This window comes from Colius striatus, chromosome 2 (assembly GCF_028858725.1).
Source record: "Colius striatus isolate bColStr4 chromosome 2, bColStr4.1.hap1, whole genome shotgun sequence".
NCBI classification, from domain to species: Eukaryota; Metazoa; Chordata; class Aves; order Coliiformes; family Coliidae; genus Colius; species Colius striatus.
In genome coordinates this window covers 94,638,412-94,653,879 of record NC_084760.1, presented here as the reverse complement: position 1 = coordinate 94,653,879, position 15,468 = coordinate 94,638,412, and the positions used below count along the sequence as shown (strand labels likewise).

At 45.4% G+C, this 15,468-nt stretch overlaps 1 protein-coding gene across 1 annotated transcript in view; it reads right to left on the bottom strand.

The window, feature by feature from the left end:
• The window catches only part of ALK (ALK receptor tyrosine kinase), a 321,490-nt gene extending 311,861 nt beyond the window's left edge, over positions 1–9,629 (bottom strand). The window contains exon 1 of the mRNA XM_061989641.1: positions 9,047–9,629. Coding sequence (XP_061845625.1) covers positions 9,047–9,629 — 583 coding nt within the window. The remainder of the gene's footprint in view (positions 1–9,046) is intronic.
• Positions 9,630–15,468: the final 5,839 nt, after the last annotated feature.

The following is a 15,468-nucleotide window of genomic DNA, read 5'->3' as shown; positions in this document are numbered from 1 at the left end:
GAAGACTCTTAAGGTGGTTTTGCCAATAACTGCTGCAGTATTTCCAGGGAGTTAGCAAGCCTCTCAACTCTAATTCTTTGATCTTTCTTGGCCTTTTGGCTGAAGCACAAAGAGACATCACTATTTGGGATATTCTATACGAGAAAAATGGTATTCAGCACTTCCAGTCGAACATAATCAAATAATGCTTTTTCCATCCCTGGCTTCTGTGATCTCTCTGTAAAGTATATATAAAAATTCTTCACATTGTCACCAGGGTTATAAGGCTTAAAGTACTTAGAGAATCTAACGTGAAAGAGGCTATAAAAAGCCCAGACATGCTGATGCATCAGAGATAGCCCGTTACTTAATGGGCCAGTAGAAACGGCGGGCGAATGCCAATGTGCAAGTTGTAATTGGAGGTCTGCTGCAACTTGCAGAGCTCTGAAGGATCACCACAGATTTATAATAGGTGAAGTCACAGATACTCAGCTGCATGTCACAGGCACTACAGTGACTGCATTCAGAAGAACCATGCAAGCTTTCAAAACGGAACTGGAAAGAAATCTTCAAAACCGCAAAAGTCCTCAAAGCAATGACACACAGAGAAACACCACTTCTGATATAACTACTGATGCACAACTTTCTGCCTGTATATAGACTAGTATTACCTCTTCCTAACAGACATCAAGAAATACATACCACAAGAATCTGCACATGGCCATATCACACTGTATACCCACCCTCACCACTGCAATATCCCTTATTTTTTCCCCCTACACCCACCACTAAGTGTTCTCTGATCTTCACCTTACACAGAACCATCATCTCCCCCTTCGTTCAGAGACAGACTCATGTTTTTTTTTCATCATAAGGTGTTGTAAGATATGAGACCAGAGAGGCTTGCCAGTAACAAAAAAGGGAGAAGTTTGCTGAAAGAGACTGCAGCTCTTTCTTCACAGCACACTGCTAAAGGGGAAATCCTAGTCCAAAATGGATTCAGCACATGGCCTTGTGTTTGGGCAGGAAAGGTAGCTCTTCTGCCTTGATGTAAACATTGGACTACCACTGACAGACTTTTGCCATTTGCAAATTGAACTGAAGAGGTGCTAGAGACAAATTCTAAAGGGGATACTCCACATTTCTAGAACCATCTAGATGTAAGATTCCTGCCTACTATCTCCACTTTGCCATCAGTAATCCATGAAAAGATAAAGGTAAGCCACTGAAGTTTCAAACAATCTTAAATCCTTCACTCTGCATTCATTTCTAAAATTTAAGTAGGAAATCATGAAGGACAAACCTTCTCCCACTGCCTCCACAATGTTTTTCCATTCCCAGGACAGCCATTGCTCAGTTTGTTCAGCAACCCCCAGTAGCCAAGAGCAGCCAACACTAGCAGCTTCTCACTACAAAGATGGTGCTTAGCCACAGCTGTTAAATGCAGCCTGGCCAGGGGCAAAGGGACCGTGACCTATCCCACTCTTCTTCACATTTCATAGGGTTATAAGTAACTCTGGCCAAAGCCTCATGAAGTGTTCAAGCTACAAATCTAAATTTGACCATTTGGCTTCAAGATAGGTGGTGTTTTAAAAGTCAAAGGCAGGGCTCATGGTTTTTAAAACAACCAGAAACTCATTGTCCTGTAGCATTAAACAAAACAGATGGCATCTTTAAGTTTCAGAAGTTAAGGAACTTCACTGAAGTGAAGGAAACAGCAGTCCTATGATTAACATGACACAGATGGGAACATATAAATATGGTAGGCTGTTTGTTTTCCCTTTAAGGATCTGAGAGTTCAGACAGCACCTTATTGTCTCTGTTAAGGTTCTTAGAAAGTTGCACATTCTGTCACCGGAATTCAAAAGCAGTCAAAACCACCCTTGCCTTGCAAAGGAAGTACCTGCCTCCAAGGGAAGTATTTTGTGTCACACGTGAGTGCCAGAGATGTGTATACACAGCCTCCCTTCTGAACCCAGCTCTGCATGTGATTCTCTCCTCCTCTCTGCTCGCTCTGTGCCAGTCACTGATGACAGACCCAATACTGCAAGATAATTAAGTTAAAGTCAAGGCAGAACTCGATTTTTGCAGCTAGTCTTGCAGGTACCTACTGAAGCTCTTTGGTAAAAGGAGAAATAAATGCAAAGTATCTGTTTTTGAACTGCAAGGATCACTTCATGTTTAGTACCTAGTTTTTCATGCTCGATTCCATACTTATACAACAGTTCACTATTTTCTTTAAAACATCTGCTGTCAGAAACGTCACTGAAATCTGTCTGCAGGCAGCCACCAGCAATTTTCTACAGGATACAGCTAGAACACTCAGCCACATGTCAGAGATCCTACATGACTAATAAGTGAAGGTGATTCTCCTTTACTACAACTGGCATAGTTTATAGCTTCTGAAAGTAGAGATATCTAAGTCCCATCTATGCTGTCACAGGGAATTTCTGAGCAGCCATGCTAAGCAGGGTAGTGACAACCATGAAGCTACTCGGCCGTCTCAGTCATAAATCAAAATACTCATGTAAATTAGACTTTAGTCTCAAAATGTGTTTCTTGCCTAAATATTTAAACACATAAATAACCTCCAGCCATTCCAGCTTGTCATTTTAAGCTTTCTGACATTTATTGTTCGCAAGAAAAGAAAGGTCAGACTTATCAAATCTGCATTTATGCTTCCATGACATTTTTCTCCAACCAAATTTTTCTGAATTAGAGATGCAAGACAAATGTGGCACACATTTCATAAAGGACCTTTCTCAGCTCAGCACTGCACTCTCAGCAGCCCCACTGAGTTCGGAAGTGGCTTCTCAGGAAACAGATGCTCAGTGGGTAGAAAGAGATTTGTAAAGCAGGCAACCTGAACTGCTGTTGACTGTTAGGTAGATCTCTGGTGTCGAAAGAAGTAGATGTCCTAGTCTTAGTACTCTAGTTCTGGGTAGCCCAAGCAGATGCTTTGATATGACAACTGAAAGATGGCAAATGTCCAGGCAGGTGATTTTGCTGCCACCTGGGAAGAAAATCACAACTTGGTCTCCCAAAACACCATCACCTCAAATGAGTGAGCAGATGTAGTGAAGAGGGGATTCCTCCACTACTACGATAAGGCTCATTTATTTGGGAATTTGAGAAGTAGGTGCTAAATACTGCCAATCTCCTCTCACTCTTTCTACTTTTTTTTACTGTTTTGTCAAAACACTGTCAGAGATTTTATTTACTGTCATGCAATGTTCATGCGAGATGTGCAGTGAACCAAATGACCAGATTACTTCAGGACACGGTTCAATCAGACACTGCAAAACTGCCTTTGATTTTGAGGAGTGTCTCTGAAGTTGTATAATCAAGCACTTAAGTCTTCCAGTGTACTTCCCTACTGTAGGTATTCAGTCCCTGTTTTTAACGATGGGGAAATAAAACCACAGCAAGTTTTGGGAAAATGTCTTTTTAAAATGTGCTATAAATGTTCATTCAAATTAAAGAATAACCCCAAACATAACAAACTGATACTTATGCTCCTTTTGGTGTTTGTTTATGTTTTTTTTACTGAATATGTTTATGAATAAGAACATTCAAAAGAACAATGAGCCTACAAGCAAGCAAAATTTGCAGAAAACAGAACCAGAAATCATAAACACATTGTGTATAATCCTGACTGCCATGGAAGACCAGTGTTACCACATAACTCTGGTCCAAGCAAAACCATATGCAATAGCGATCACAGCATGTCTTCAATTAACCACTCAAAAGACACAGCATTATTTCTAATATTATCTGACAAATATTGGCAATGAATTTGCAGAGCTCTAAGTTTTTGTGGTCAGCATGGCAATAGTGAACAAGGCATCGCCAGCTGAGAGAGCAGCATGCTTTGAGTTTTCTTGGCACTGATGGAGTCAGCAAGGGACTTGGACAGGAACAGGCAGGACAGCAGCAGGACCAAGGATTGTGCTGCCCACAAAGACAGGCAAACCCATCATTAGGCAATCAATTTCCCCTTCAAGAGCATTTAGAGTTGAAGAAGAAGCAATGCAGACTACCTACATCCATACTTCTGGAGAGCACCAGTGGCTGGAGGTCTAGAGGGTGGTGCTATAGACCTAATACTTAGGGCAGGAAGGACTGAGAAAGATATTCCTAAGCACACTTAGGATTTGCTGCGATTTAACAGCTCTAATCAGTATGCAGCACACTGGCACCCATGAGAACCCAAGGGCAGAAAAGGAAAACCTCAATTTGCACTAGTTCATGTCTTGTGTGAACTGAAGTACAACTTAGGTCAGTCCTTAACTTTGGACAGGCAAAACTAGCCTGATAGCCAAAGCAAAGCACAAAACCCCAGCAGAAAAGAGCAAAACCACTTGCACTACAGTGACAACCTTTCAGAGGCACTACTGCAATGCTTCAATCTTATTTGCCAACTTTTGCCCCTGATTTATCAGAAGAGCAAGATCAGATCTCAGATGTTACATATAGTAGAGGATGAGAGAAAAATAAAGAGCAACTGGAAAGAGACTGATGTCTTCTACCAGTTTTCTGCTTAGTATGGCACAACTCCAAACTTTGTTCCACGAAAGCAGAAAAAAAAAACCCCAAAACCAAAAAAATAACCAAAGAAAAATGAGACTAAGAGACCTCAGTTAAATGTTGGTACCTCTAAACCATGCAGAAAGAATTCTGTGAACTTTACTACAGGGAAAGTTCATCTTGGAGCTCTGATTTTCATTTACAAAATGTCCACTTTCAAAACCATTTTCATGTAGTCTGAAATTCTTTCTAATCCTTAGGCAAAGGGTTTGTCCTGCAAATGAGTTCAGGTGCATGGCAGTAGTACCCTAAAGATGTGAAGCCTAATTGCCTCAGCATTATAATAGCATTGGTATATAGAGAATACAGATAGTTTCAGGGAAAATACATGTGGCAAGTTAATAAAATTTTAGATGAAGGCCACAGTGCAGGAGTAATATTTCGCCTAGCCAGAGGATGAAAAGTTATGCATTGCTACTTAAAAAATATAATTGGAATGTTAAATCTATTTCATGAATGAAAGTACATTGACCTTTAGAGGGAGAAATGACTCATTTTCACCCCTGTATGCCCCTTTTTAACATATGCTTCCCACCGCTGCATATGTAAGTAGCAATTAGTTCTCATGGGAAGTTATTTTATGGCCATTTCAGCTTATTAAACTTTCTGAGTAAACTTGTGAGAAACATATTTAGCAACATTTGTGGCTCAGGTACCCTACAGTGAGTAGACTTGTTACCTGTGATGTTAAAATGAAAAAAAAATCCAATGCCAAAGCAGAATTAGGGTGCACGGGCTCTGGATCACTTATGGAGCCCATGAGAGTATAGGACACTTACCTTGGACTACTCTAAACCCATGTCTACCGACACCAGATGATGTGGGATGCATTTGCCAAGAAGGCCCTCACTAGAACTCTCTACAACATATGCTACCCTATCGGATCTTAAAAGTCCTAGGAGTAATTTTAGCCCAGCAGCAGAGGATAAGTTATGCAAGGGGCAGTCAGTGCTGATGCTCAGGCAGTTCTTAAATTGATAGTCTCTATACAGAGACTAGGGCTTTTTCCCCCCAAGAAAGCTCAATGAGCTGTCCAGCGAGTTCTCTGCTACACAGATCTCCCTGTGTTTCGACACTACATAGGGAATCCTGTAAGATCAAAATTTAAACTGGCCAGGACTCTTCTGACAGAAAGGTCTGCTCACTGTTCAGTTTCCCATGGCAATGGGAAAAGTCTCCTTGGAGGTAGGGTGGAATTTACAGTGAAAACCAAAGACAGTGAGAGTAAAGTCAACAGCAACCTAGTAGTTGAGAGGTTCACCTAAAATATGGGAGATCTGCAACACTGCAATTCTCTCCAAGCTCATCTCTCCCTTCCTCTGCATTTTTTGTCGTGTTTTTCCACAGAAATGCTTGAAATTAATTTCCTTTTTCTGTCTCGTAGCAGCACCGGTGGAAGGAGCAGAAGCCAGGATTAATTCTGAAAACATTTCTAAGAGAGGAAGACTCTCTTACCCGATTTCAAAAAGGCCAAGCTGACACAGAAATGGTAGATGGGTTGAGGACCACAGGTTCTCTAAGTGCAAGCTTTTCCTTGCAGGATGCTCTGTTCCCATGAGGATGAGTATGTGATAGAGGTCTAGCAATTGAAAGGATTTGCAGAAGAGCCCTGCAGAAATTCCTGTGAACTTTATGGTTTGTCTGTTAAACAACAGCAGTCCAGTAGTACATCCTTTACTAATTGCTCAGTAATACAGTGAGACAAATTGCTTTACGCTTTGTGAAAACATGCTGTTAAAAAGGGAAAAGGTTTGCTCTAGTTAACATCTTTATAACGTCAGTATTGGAGAGTGTAACAGCTAAAGAGGATAAAGCATTATTTACAGGACTCTGTTGTCACCCTTAAAGTCAATAGGAATTCATACCCTTGCAATTTTTTCCCATCCCAAAATATAACTCATTCTCCATTCACACAGAGGATAATTTGGCAAAAATAATTTAGCAAGCTAATTATATCTTTTCCTGGGAAGTACTGCAATCCTGGGCATCTCCAGCAGAGGGGGGGGGGGGGAGAATAAAAAAAAAGCAAGAAAAAAAAGAGCTAAGTATGTCAATATGAGTGATGCAGCTTTACATTGCTGATGGGAGAATTGTGTTGTTTGAAACCCATTTCCAATTAGCTTAACCAGTGAAGGACAGGCTCGGTTGCCTTAGGAAGGGCTTTAGATAAGCCCCATACACATTAGCTGCAATGGTGTTAATAATAACTGAGATCTGTACACTTACGGGCTGGTAGATGTTGTTCAGGCTGTTATCACCGTGTCAGCACATCCTGCTGTCGGCAGGGCTACACAGCACAAATTTAAACATGGCAGTGACAGGTGGCGCTGGCACAGGCAGCTCTTTCACAGAGCAGAGAGAATGGGTTCTTAATGTTTTTAAACAAACCTACATTACAATCCAGCGCAAAGCCACGTAACACTAGAACTCCACTAAGGTCTCAATACTGAAAAACCAAATATACAGTTCACAACTTAGGCATGTAGCCAACCTTGACATAGAATTCAAGAGATTCTTAGAGCTGTCAGCTGCTAAGAAAAGTTACTTCTATGATACAGGTAAATGAGGTTCCCCATTCCCTGCCTCTGCTCTTCCTTTGCCTGCATTCCCTGGGATTGTCTTTGCACGACTGTGTTGCAGTAAGAACAGTGCTGCCCACGATTTTACAAGGCCATAGCTATCCCATCTTTTCAACTGTGGGACAAGAGACAACATCCAGAGCCTACAGGTTTTACTAACTTTGGTTAAAGCTCCACCTGAACTGCATTCACAAGATCAGAGCCCTCGTTAGTTCAGATGTGTACCCTTCACTCAGGTGAAAAAAAAAAAAGAAAAACCACACACCTGCATCCTCAAAGAAGACAAACACATAACTCCCAGCTCCTTTATTGCTATAAGCATCAGAGTCAAGATGGCATTAAAAGCTAAGGCTGCATTTTCACTGCCAAAGAGAGAGATCTGTAAAGCAAAATAACTGCTACTCACAATAAACTGCCCAAAGAGAAAATAAAGAGACAGTGGGTTTTGGTGTCTTAAGTTTTATTATTCTTTTTTTACTGCAATGTAGTAAAACTATGATTCTAAGGCAAGACTTGCTGGAAAGGAGGGTGTGTTGGCCTCACCTAGCCACCTTGTGGTAGACAGCTCCTCTGCGATAGCCCTGCCAGAGCTGACATAGGAGGAGCTAGCCCAGGTATCTCACTTCGGTTTCGATCACACTGCCTGCTGACAGTCTGCTTTGATTTTCGTTTCAGGCAAAGAATGAGATGGGGTCAGTGCATAGTTATTGAGACTGCTGGCCTAGCTTTTCAGATCGGCATCAAAAATCAGTTGCTCCAACTTTATATTCAAAACCCAGTGCTGACTTGTCTAACCTCTTGTGAATTTACTTAAGTATATTCTGTGGTCTATTAAGTAGGTGGCTACTCAGGGACACTCCATTTACTTCAACAGAGCTTCATAAAAGCTACCTAAGTTAACTCGCTGTGACGAATTGTTTGGCTCTGCAGTCTTCTAGGTATTATATTCTTTTAGTGGAAGAGCCTGAATCAGAGTTTGTGTTAAAGGTGCAATATTCACAGAGAATAAAAATCTCTCATGATCACTGTCCCCAAGCAGACACTTGATTTCAGATAATGGAGCTGCCCCATACCCTGACTGCAAATCACTGCCATCCAGAACCAAAATTTCAAGCCAGCTTCTCTGTTCACAGAAGTACCAGTGATTCATGAGCCTCCTCAAATGTACAATTTTCTTGTTTTCCTGTAGCCGATACAGTGCAGTTCACTAAGGATCCTCTGTGGTTTTAAAAGGAGAAGAAATTAACTCAGTTCCAGATACACGAAACTCGGAGGAGGACCTTCTTCTTGTAGGTTTGTCTGTCAGCTATCACCGTGTATGTTTAGTGACGACTAATACTATTGATAAACATACCCATAACATTAAAAACAAATCTGCTGGTCAGCCCCAGCTTTGGAACTGTCCATGCTGTTCCCTGAAGTCTGCCTGCACATAACTCTGGAATCACTCGCAGTAGTTTGAAGAAGCTTCCCTTTTTAAGATGACATTTTCTGAGTTTCAAAGAACCTGATCTTGCTGTCCTTAGACCAACGACACTTTAACCTTTGGGTCTCGCTTGCAGTCGTCTGGTACGAAAGAACTCTTAACATTCGTAAAAATCCCTCAGCAATTTCAAAACAGTTCTCCTGGCCCCACAAAAGCCCCTCGGTGCATTTTTGCACCGGCAAAGCACAGCCCTCCTCGGGGGAATCCGCGCCTCCCGCACACGCCGGGCTGCCGGCGACGGGGTTTACGCGGAGAGACCGGACGTACGTCCCGCTGGAGATGACACCCTTCGCCGCCGAGACTCCGCGCCCGCTGCGGCGGTGGGGCTCCGCGGGGACGCCCGCGGCAGGGACCCGGCGGGAGTGGGCGAGGGGCGCTGCCCGGCGCGGTGCGCGGCATGCAACGCACGGCTCACCTGCCGCCGAGACGTGGAAGAGGAGGCGGGGGCGGGCGGCGCGGATGGCCGCCGACAGCCCGCGCTCGCTGCCGGGGAGGGCGCCGCGGCGCTCGGGCATCAGCCGCACCCGCAGCCGCCCGTCGCCGGCGCGGAGCCACCAGGCGAAGAGCTCGGTGAGGTTGAACTCCAGCTGCGCCCCGCCGGAGCCCGGCGGCGGTTCGCCGGCGCAGCCGTCCCGCAGGCTTCCCTCGCCCACCTCCAGCACCAGCTGCTTGGCGCGCCGCAGCCGCCGCCCTGCCGCCGAGGGCCCGCCGGGGGAGGCGGGCGGCGCGGCCCGCGGCAGCCCCCCGCGGGCAACGCGCAGCAGAGGCGCGCAGTCCAGCCGCAGGCGGCACCGCGCCGCGGCGCGCCCCGGCGGCCCCAGCACCAGCTCCCGCACGTAGGTGCGAAACAGCGAGGGCACGACGAAGTCCACCGCCAGGCTCCTCCTCTGCAGCCGCGACAAGCCGGGGCTCTCCCGCGGCCCCGCCGCTCCCGGGGCCAAGCTCAGGGCGAGGCAGGCGGCGGCCAGGAGGCGGGCGGGCAGCCTGCCCCCCGCCATGACCTGCCCACCCGTGGCGGCCGTACGGCGCCCCGCGGGGCGCCGCGCCCCGTCCTGCGTCCGCGGCGCTAGGAGGCTACCGAGCGGCGTCAGGAAGCGGCGCGCCGGGCCGGCCCGCCCGGGGAGCGCGAAGCCGGTCCGCCCCGGGGAACGCGGGGCCGCCGCCGGGCCGGTCCGCCCAGAGCCGCCGCTGCGCGGGCTTTGCCGGCTCCAACTACCCGCCACAACGCAGGCATTACCCAGCGAGCGCTGACATCACGCCCGAGCCCGCCCGCCAGCAGCCAATGCGGTCCCCGGCAGCCGTCATTATGCAAATGTACCGGGGGCGGGGCGGGCGCGGACCGGCCGCGCGGCGGCTGCCGGCGCGTTCATTGAGGAAAAAAACGGCCCGGCGGCTGCCGGGCGCTCGCAGCCCCGCCGAGAGAGCGCCCGCCCCGGGACCGCGCGCACGGCTCTGGGGATGGCGGGTGGCGGACGCGTGGACCCCGGGCTGGGGGCTGGGGGGACGGCCCGCGGCTCTGGGAAGGGCAGGGCTGCAGCCGCATCTCCGCATGGCCCGCTGGGGCCGGGACCGGACACCGGCCCCTAAGCCCGGCCGCCGCCCGCGCGTCTTGAGGGGCTCCGGCATCCCATTCCCCGCCTCTTCTCTGCTTCTCCGTGGAGGCAATGACAGGCAGAGCTATTCGGTTCTCTCCTTTCCCTTCTCATCCTTCCTTTGCCTCCCTGTCTTACCTTCCTTTTATTTCTGGCTTCATTACCTCCTTAAAGGCTGACGTCCCCAAAATGTCTTGGATGTCCCCCAACCCTGGATGTCTTTCCCCTGTAGGGGAAAAAAAAAAAAGAGATGAGAAGTAGAGGAGGAGAAATGTTAGCACATAAGTCATTCTAAAAAAACGAACAAAATTCTTCCATTTCGGAATGAAAACAACAGCCTCAAGAAAAGTTCATGCAACAATTTCCCCTTTCTTACCTTTAATAAATACAACATAATTACTGTAATTACATTAGTGCTATGCCTCAGGATAGCTAATCATAACTCATTCATATTTCTGGAAGTTGCCTATATGAATTAATGACTTATTATTATCTCTTTAGTTTGATACTTAATGCATGTATATTTTTATAATCCAGGTACTTTAACTATATAATCATTAGAGTGCAATTATTCTGTCATGCGCTTATTCTTCTGCTTATATCAAATTAATGTTAAGATACAGATATTGTGGAGCAGAACCGCAGTGTAATGCCTCCATAATTGTAGTGCTGAAGAGCATAATTGCAGACACGATGCTTGAAAAGGCAACTAAGATCTTTTCTGTATGGAAGAGTTGAGGAAGGAACTTGAGGGTGATCGCCAGAGGATTAGTTAGATAATGTACTTTGTATCAAAAAGAAGCTGCTTCTATGCTGCATCAAGCCTCATACAGGTGTGCAGATGCATAGCCCATCCAAGATATTAGCATTTTCGCAACCTGGCTTTGGTCGTCCCCTTGTTTTCTCTCTGCTTTCCTTTATTTCTGAGTCTCTTATATTCACTTGCCTAATATGAGAACCCTAATCATTCACCTTTAGCAATACTCTGAGGCTCAGCCGTCCTTTTATTAGAAGAGGAAGGCAACTGGAAACATACTGAAGTACATACAAGGGTTCTGTAACATAAAATCCAACACAGAGGTATTTCGGATTGAGCCATATGCTTCTGTTCCTTGGAGCTCAGGTTCCTCGCTGGAGAAAAATGTTGAATGGCTTGAATTAATTACGGGCCACTGGACTGTTCATTCAACCTCTTCTTTAACTCTAGTGGATAATCACAGAAACATGCGCAATCGTAAACTTAGAACTGCATCCTCCAACCTGCCCTCTTCACCATGTCATTTTGGGCTATCGTCCTACTCCACCTGAGTACCACATGCTGGTGAGAGGAATGACAATTATTGCAGAAAATGGTGTGGTGGGCACAGGAAATGTTGTAAAAATCTCTCCAAACTGGTTATTATGGTCTCTTTTCCTGCCTGCAGAGATCAGATTTCCATCAAATGAATTGCTGATGTGGGACTTCTACAGTTTTCAGTTCTCGATATTTTCCTCCAGGGTTCAATCAAATGGAGCCAATGCTGTGCTCATTTTGGTGAGTGGTAAGTCTCTCATTTAACATAGCTGGATAGACCCAGGACACGGTTGAGATTTGCACTCATGTGCAAGGACTAGAATAATTTTCTTGATTCCTTTGTGCTCAACATCTTGCTAAGACAGACCATGTCTTCTCAAATTTACTCTTTCTCTTGGGGCATCATTATTTTTTAATTGTATCTAGTGACAGGACAAGGGGTAATGGGATGAAGCTGGAACACAAAAAGTTTCATTTAAACATAAGGAAAAACTGTTTCACTGTGGGGGTGACGGAGCAGTGACACAGGCTGTCCAGGGGTGTTGTGGAGTCTCCTTCCTTGGAGGTCTTCAGGACCCACCTGGACACATTCCCGTGTGACCTGATCTAGGTGGACTTGCTTTGTAAGGGGGGTTGGACTAAATGATCTCTAAAGGTCCCTTCCAACCCCTACCATTCTATGATTCTGTTATTCTATGAAATGATACAGGCATTTCATTGACTTTTGTCTTAACTGGGAAGACAAAGTTGGCCCCAAAAATAAGTCAGACTGGCATGAATAGAAACTTTGCTCACTGATCTCTTATCAGAATGAGATTAAAAATGTATGATGGCTTTCTCCCACATTCTCCATTCATATTTGTTGGTGTTGCCTGGAGTTGAATCAGGCACTCTTTATCTTTTCAGCTTATGTCTTTTCTACTACATTTATCAAAAAAGCTGTTGAACAGTAAAGGTTTTTTGATGTGCCAGACCTTGAAGTAAGGGAATTTGTTTCTGGTCAGTGTCACTGGTGTGGGTGCTTACACAGCCACAAGAAGCTCTGCTACCTTTTTTAGGGGATGTTCCCTTTGGGACAATATGGGAAAAGCCCTGAGATGCTTGGGGACAAGATGAAGGGAGGGTGGTCTTTACCTGCATTTATGTGATTGATGCAGCTTTGAATTCCTAAAGCACACATAACAGTCAATGAAATCATGTGCATCTGCTTGGGAAAAAGGAAAAGTAGGGGTCTGAGACTCATGACAGCTAATGGGCTATTATTTAACAGTCTAGAGTAAATAGGTAGTGCATCAAAGGATGTAAATGTGTATTTCTCCCACTGCATTACCTTGTTTCAGTCCCACGAAATACAAGAAGGTTAGAGCTGAAAACTGAAATGAAGAGGTGTCTCTATTAATAGTCTTTAAATGAAATAGGAACAGCTGTTAATACATCGAAAAAGTGAAAATGGACCCATTAACGAATAAGAGAGGCAAAGAAATCAATGAGGGATCTCCAGTCCTTGAGTTGCTGGCCTGCCTTTTTATCTCCTTTTTTAAGTAGTCTTTAACAGGGAAGAGTGGTATGAACATTTGGGAGGGAATAGAAGCCTAGCCAATACAACCACTAATGAAGGCCAGGTAAGGAAATACTTTGTTCAGCTCACTGATAGGTTGGGATCAGCAGATCTGGACAATATGCTTCCCAGGTTTTTAATTTAGCTAATGAATTGACTCTGTCACTGGCAATTAATTTAGAAAAGCGGAGGAAAACCAAGGAAGTCTCAAAGGATGAGGGAGGGGGGATTAAATACAGTGCTAACCTTTACAAAGGAGAAAAAAAGTCACATTGGTAGGTCTATATTTCAGCGCCAGCAAAAAAAGTGAGAGAGAACAAGCCAGACAGGGGACTTGAATGGCAGCATAACAGTGTGCCAGAATTGAGGGTGTCGCACCTCTGCAAGGCACATTCTGCTGATAAAAGATTCACAAACTTCAAACATTAAAATATTTGTGCCAGGAAAACTGTATTACCTGTTGGGGCTTTAATTGTAACTGTGTAGATGTTGGACAAGACCCAGGAAATTTCACATATCCATGTTCACCTTTGCCAGAACTTCATGGGAAATATGACTAGGCATGTAGAGGTGAGCAGTGTCATGCGGCCTCAAAATCAATCAGAAGACTATTGGAAACTGGAGTTCTGTGAGTGGAAGATGGGTATATAATAGACTCAGCAAGCATTAGAATTTGCTTTGTCTTAACATTTCTGCATGTACTTAGCTGAGGATCTAAACAGCATTAGCTCAGTAGCTAACACTGCCTTGGAAAGGCTTCAACAGACAAATATGGAGATCACAGAATCACAGTATCGATTTGATTGGAAGAGACCTCTAAGATCATCAAGTCCAACCACTAACCTATCACTGACAAGCCCACCACTAAATCATGACATCCCTGGGCAGCCTGTTCCAGTGTTCAGTGAAGAAGTTTTTTCTAATATCCAATCCCAACTACCCCTGGCGCAACTTGAGGCTGTTTCGTCTGGACACAGTGCTTGAGATGTGACTTCACTAGTGCTGAGTACAGGGGCATAATCACTTCCCTGGTCCTGCTGGTCACACTTTCTGATACAAGCCAGGATGCCATTGGGCTTCTTGGCCACCTGGGCACACTGCTGGCTCATGTTCAGCTGGCTTTCAACTAACACTCCCAGGTCCTTTTCTGACAGATAGCTTTCTAGCCACTCTGCCCCAAGCCTTTAGCATTGCATAGAGTTGTTGTGGCCCAACCCAACACTTGGCCTTACTGAACCTCATACAGTTGGCCTTGGCCCATTGCTCCAGCCTGTCCAGGTCCTTCTGAAGAGCCTTCTTGCTCTCAAGCAATTCTACACTCCTGCCCTTCTTGGTGTCATCAGCAAACTGACTGTCATCAACACCCAATCCCCTCATCCAGATCACTGATAAAGGTGTTAAATAGAATAGGCCTCAACAGTGGGAACACCACTGGTGAGTGGCTACTCACTGGATTAAACTCCATTCCCCACCACTCTCCAGGCCTGGCTATTCAGATAGTTTTCCACCCAATGAAGAGTATGTCTGTCCAAGCCATGGGAAGACATTTTCTCCAGGAGGATGTTGTGGGAGACTATGTTGAAGCCCTAACTAAAGTCCAGGTGGACCAATGTCCACAGCCCTTCCTTCATCCACTAAGCAGGTCATCTTGTCATAGAAGGAGATCAGACCGGTCAAGCAGGACCTGCCTTTCATAAAGCCATGATGACAGGCCCTCACCCCTTGGTGTCCTGTATGTGCCTCATGATGGCACTCAGAATTACCTGTTCCATATCCTTCCCCGGCACTGAGGTCAGGCTGACAAGCCTGTACTTCCCCGCATACTCCTTCCCGTCCTTCTTGTAGACAGGTGTCACATTGTCTCACCTCCTGTCCACTGGGACCTCACCAGTTAGCCAGGACTGCTGGTAAATGATAGAAAGTGGTTTGACGAGCACTTGTGCCAATGCCCTCAGTACTCTGTTTTGGACAGGCATGTTAGAGTATCAGCAGAGTAAAAGGAGATTAATATTGTTGAGAAACTAAGCTGAGCTATCAAGGAGGAGACGATATTTCAGCTAGATTTTGGGAAAGAAGAATGATGACTAAGTATAAGTACTCCTAGTGGTGTACAGAAGACAGTGAGATGCCATTTTCATCCTCCCACCATGTTCCCAATACAAGGCATTGGTTATCTGGGGATATGTTAGATCCAAGGTGCAGTGTCAGGCCTCAAAGAAAAGCATCTGTACTCAACAAGCGTTTCAAAGAGAGAGATGGGGACCAGTCACAGATAAAATTTTGTTTTATCTAGACATGTCAGCTTGGCAGTAAGAATACAGAAAGAGCTACAAATGGGATCTGGCAATGTATATTTTGAGACTCTGTAGGAGGACAGTAGACTTCATGGAGAA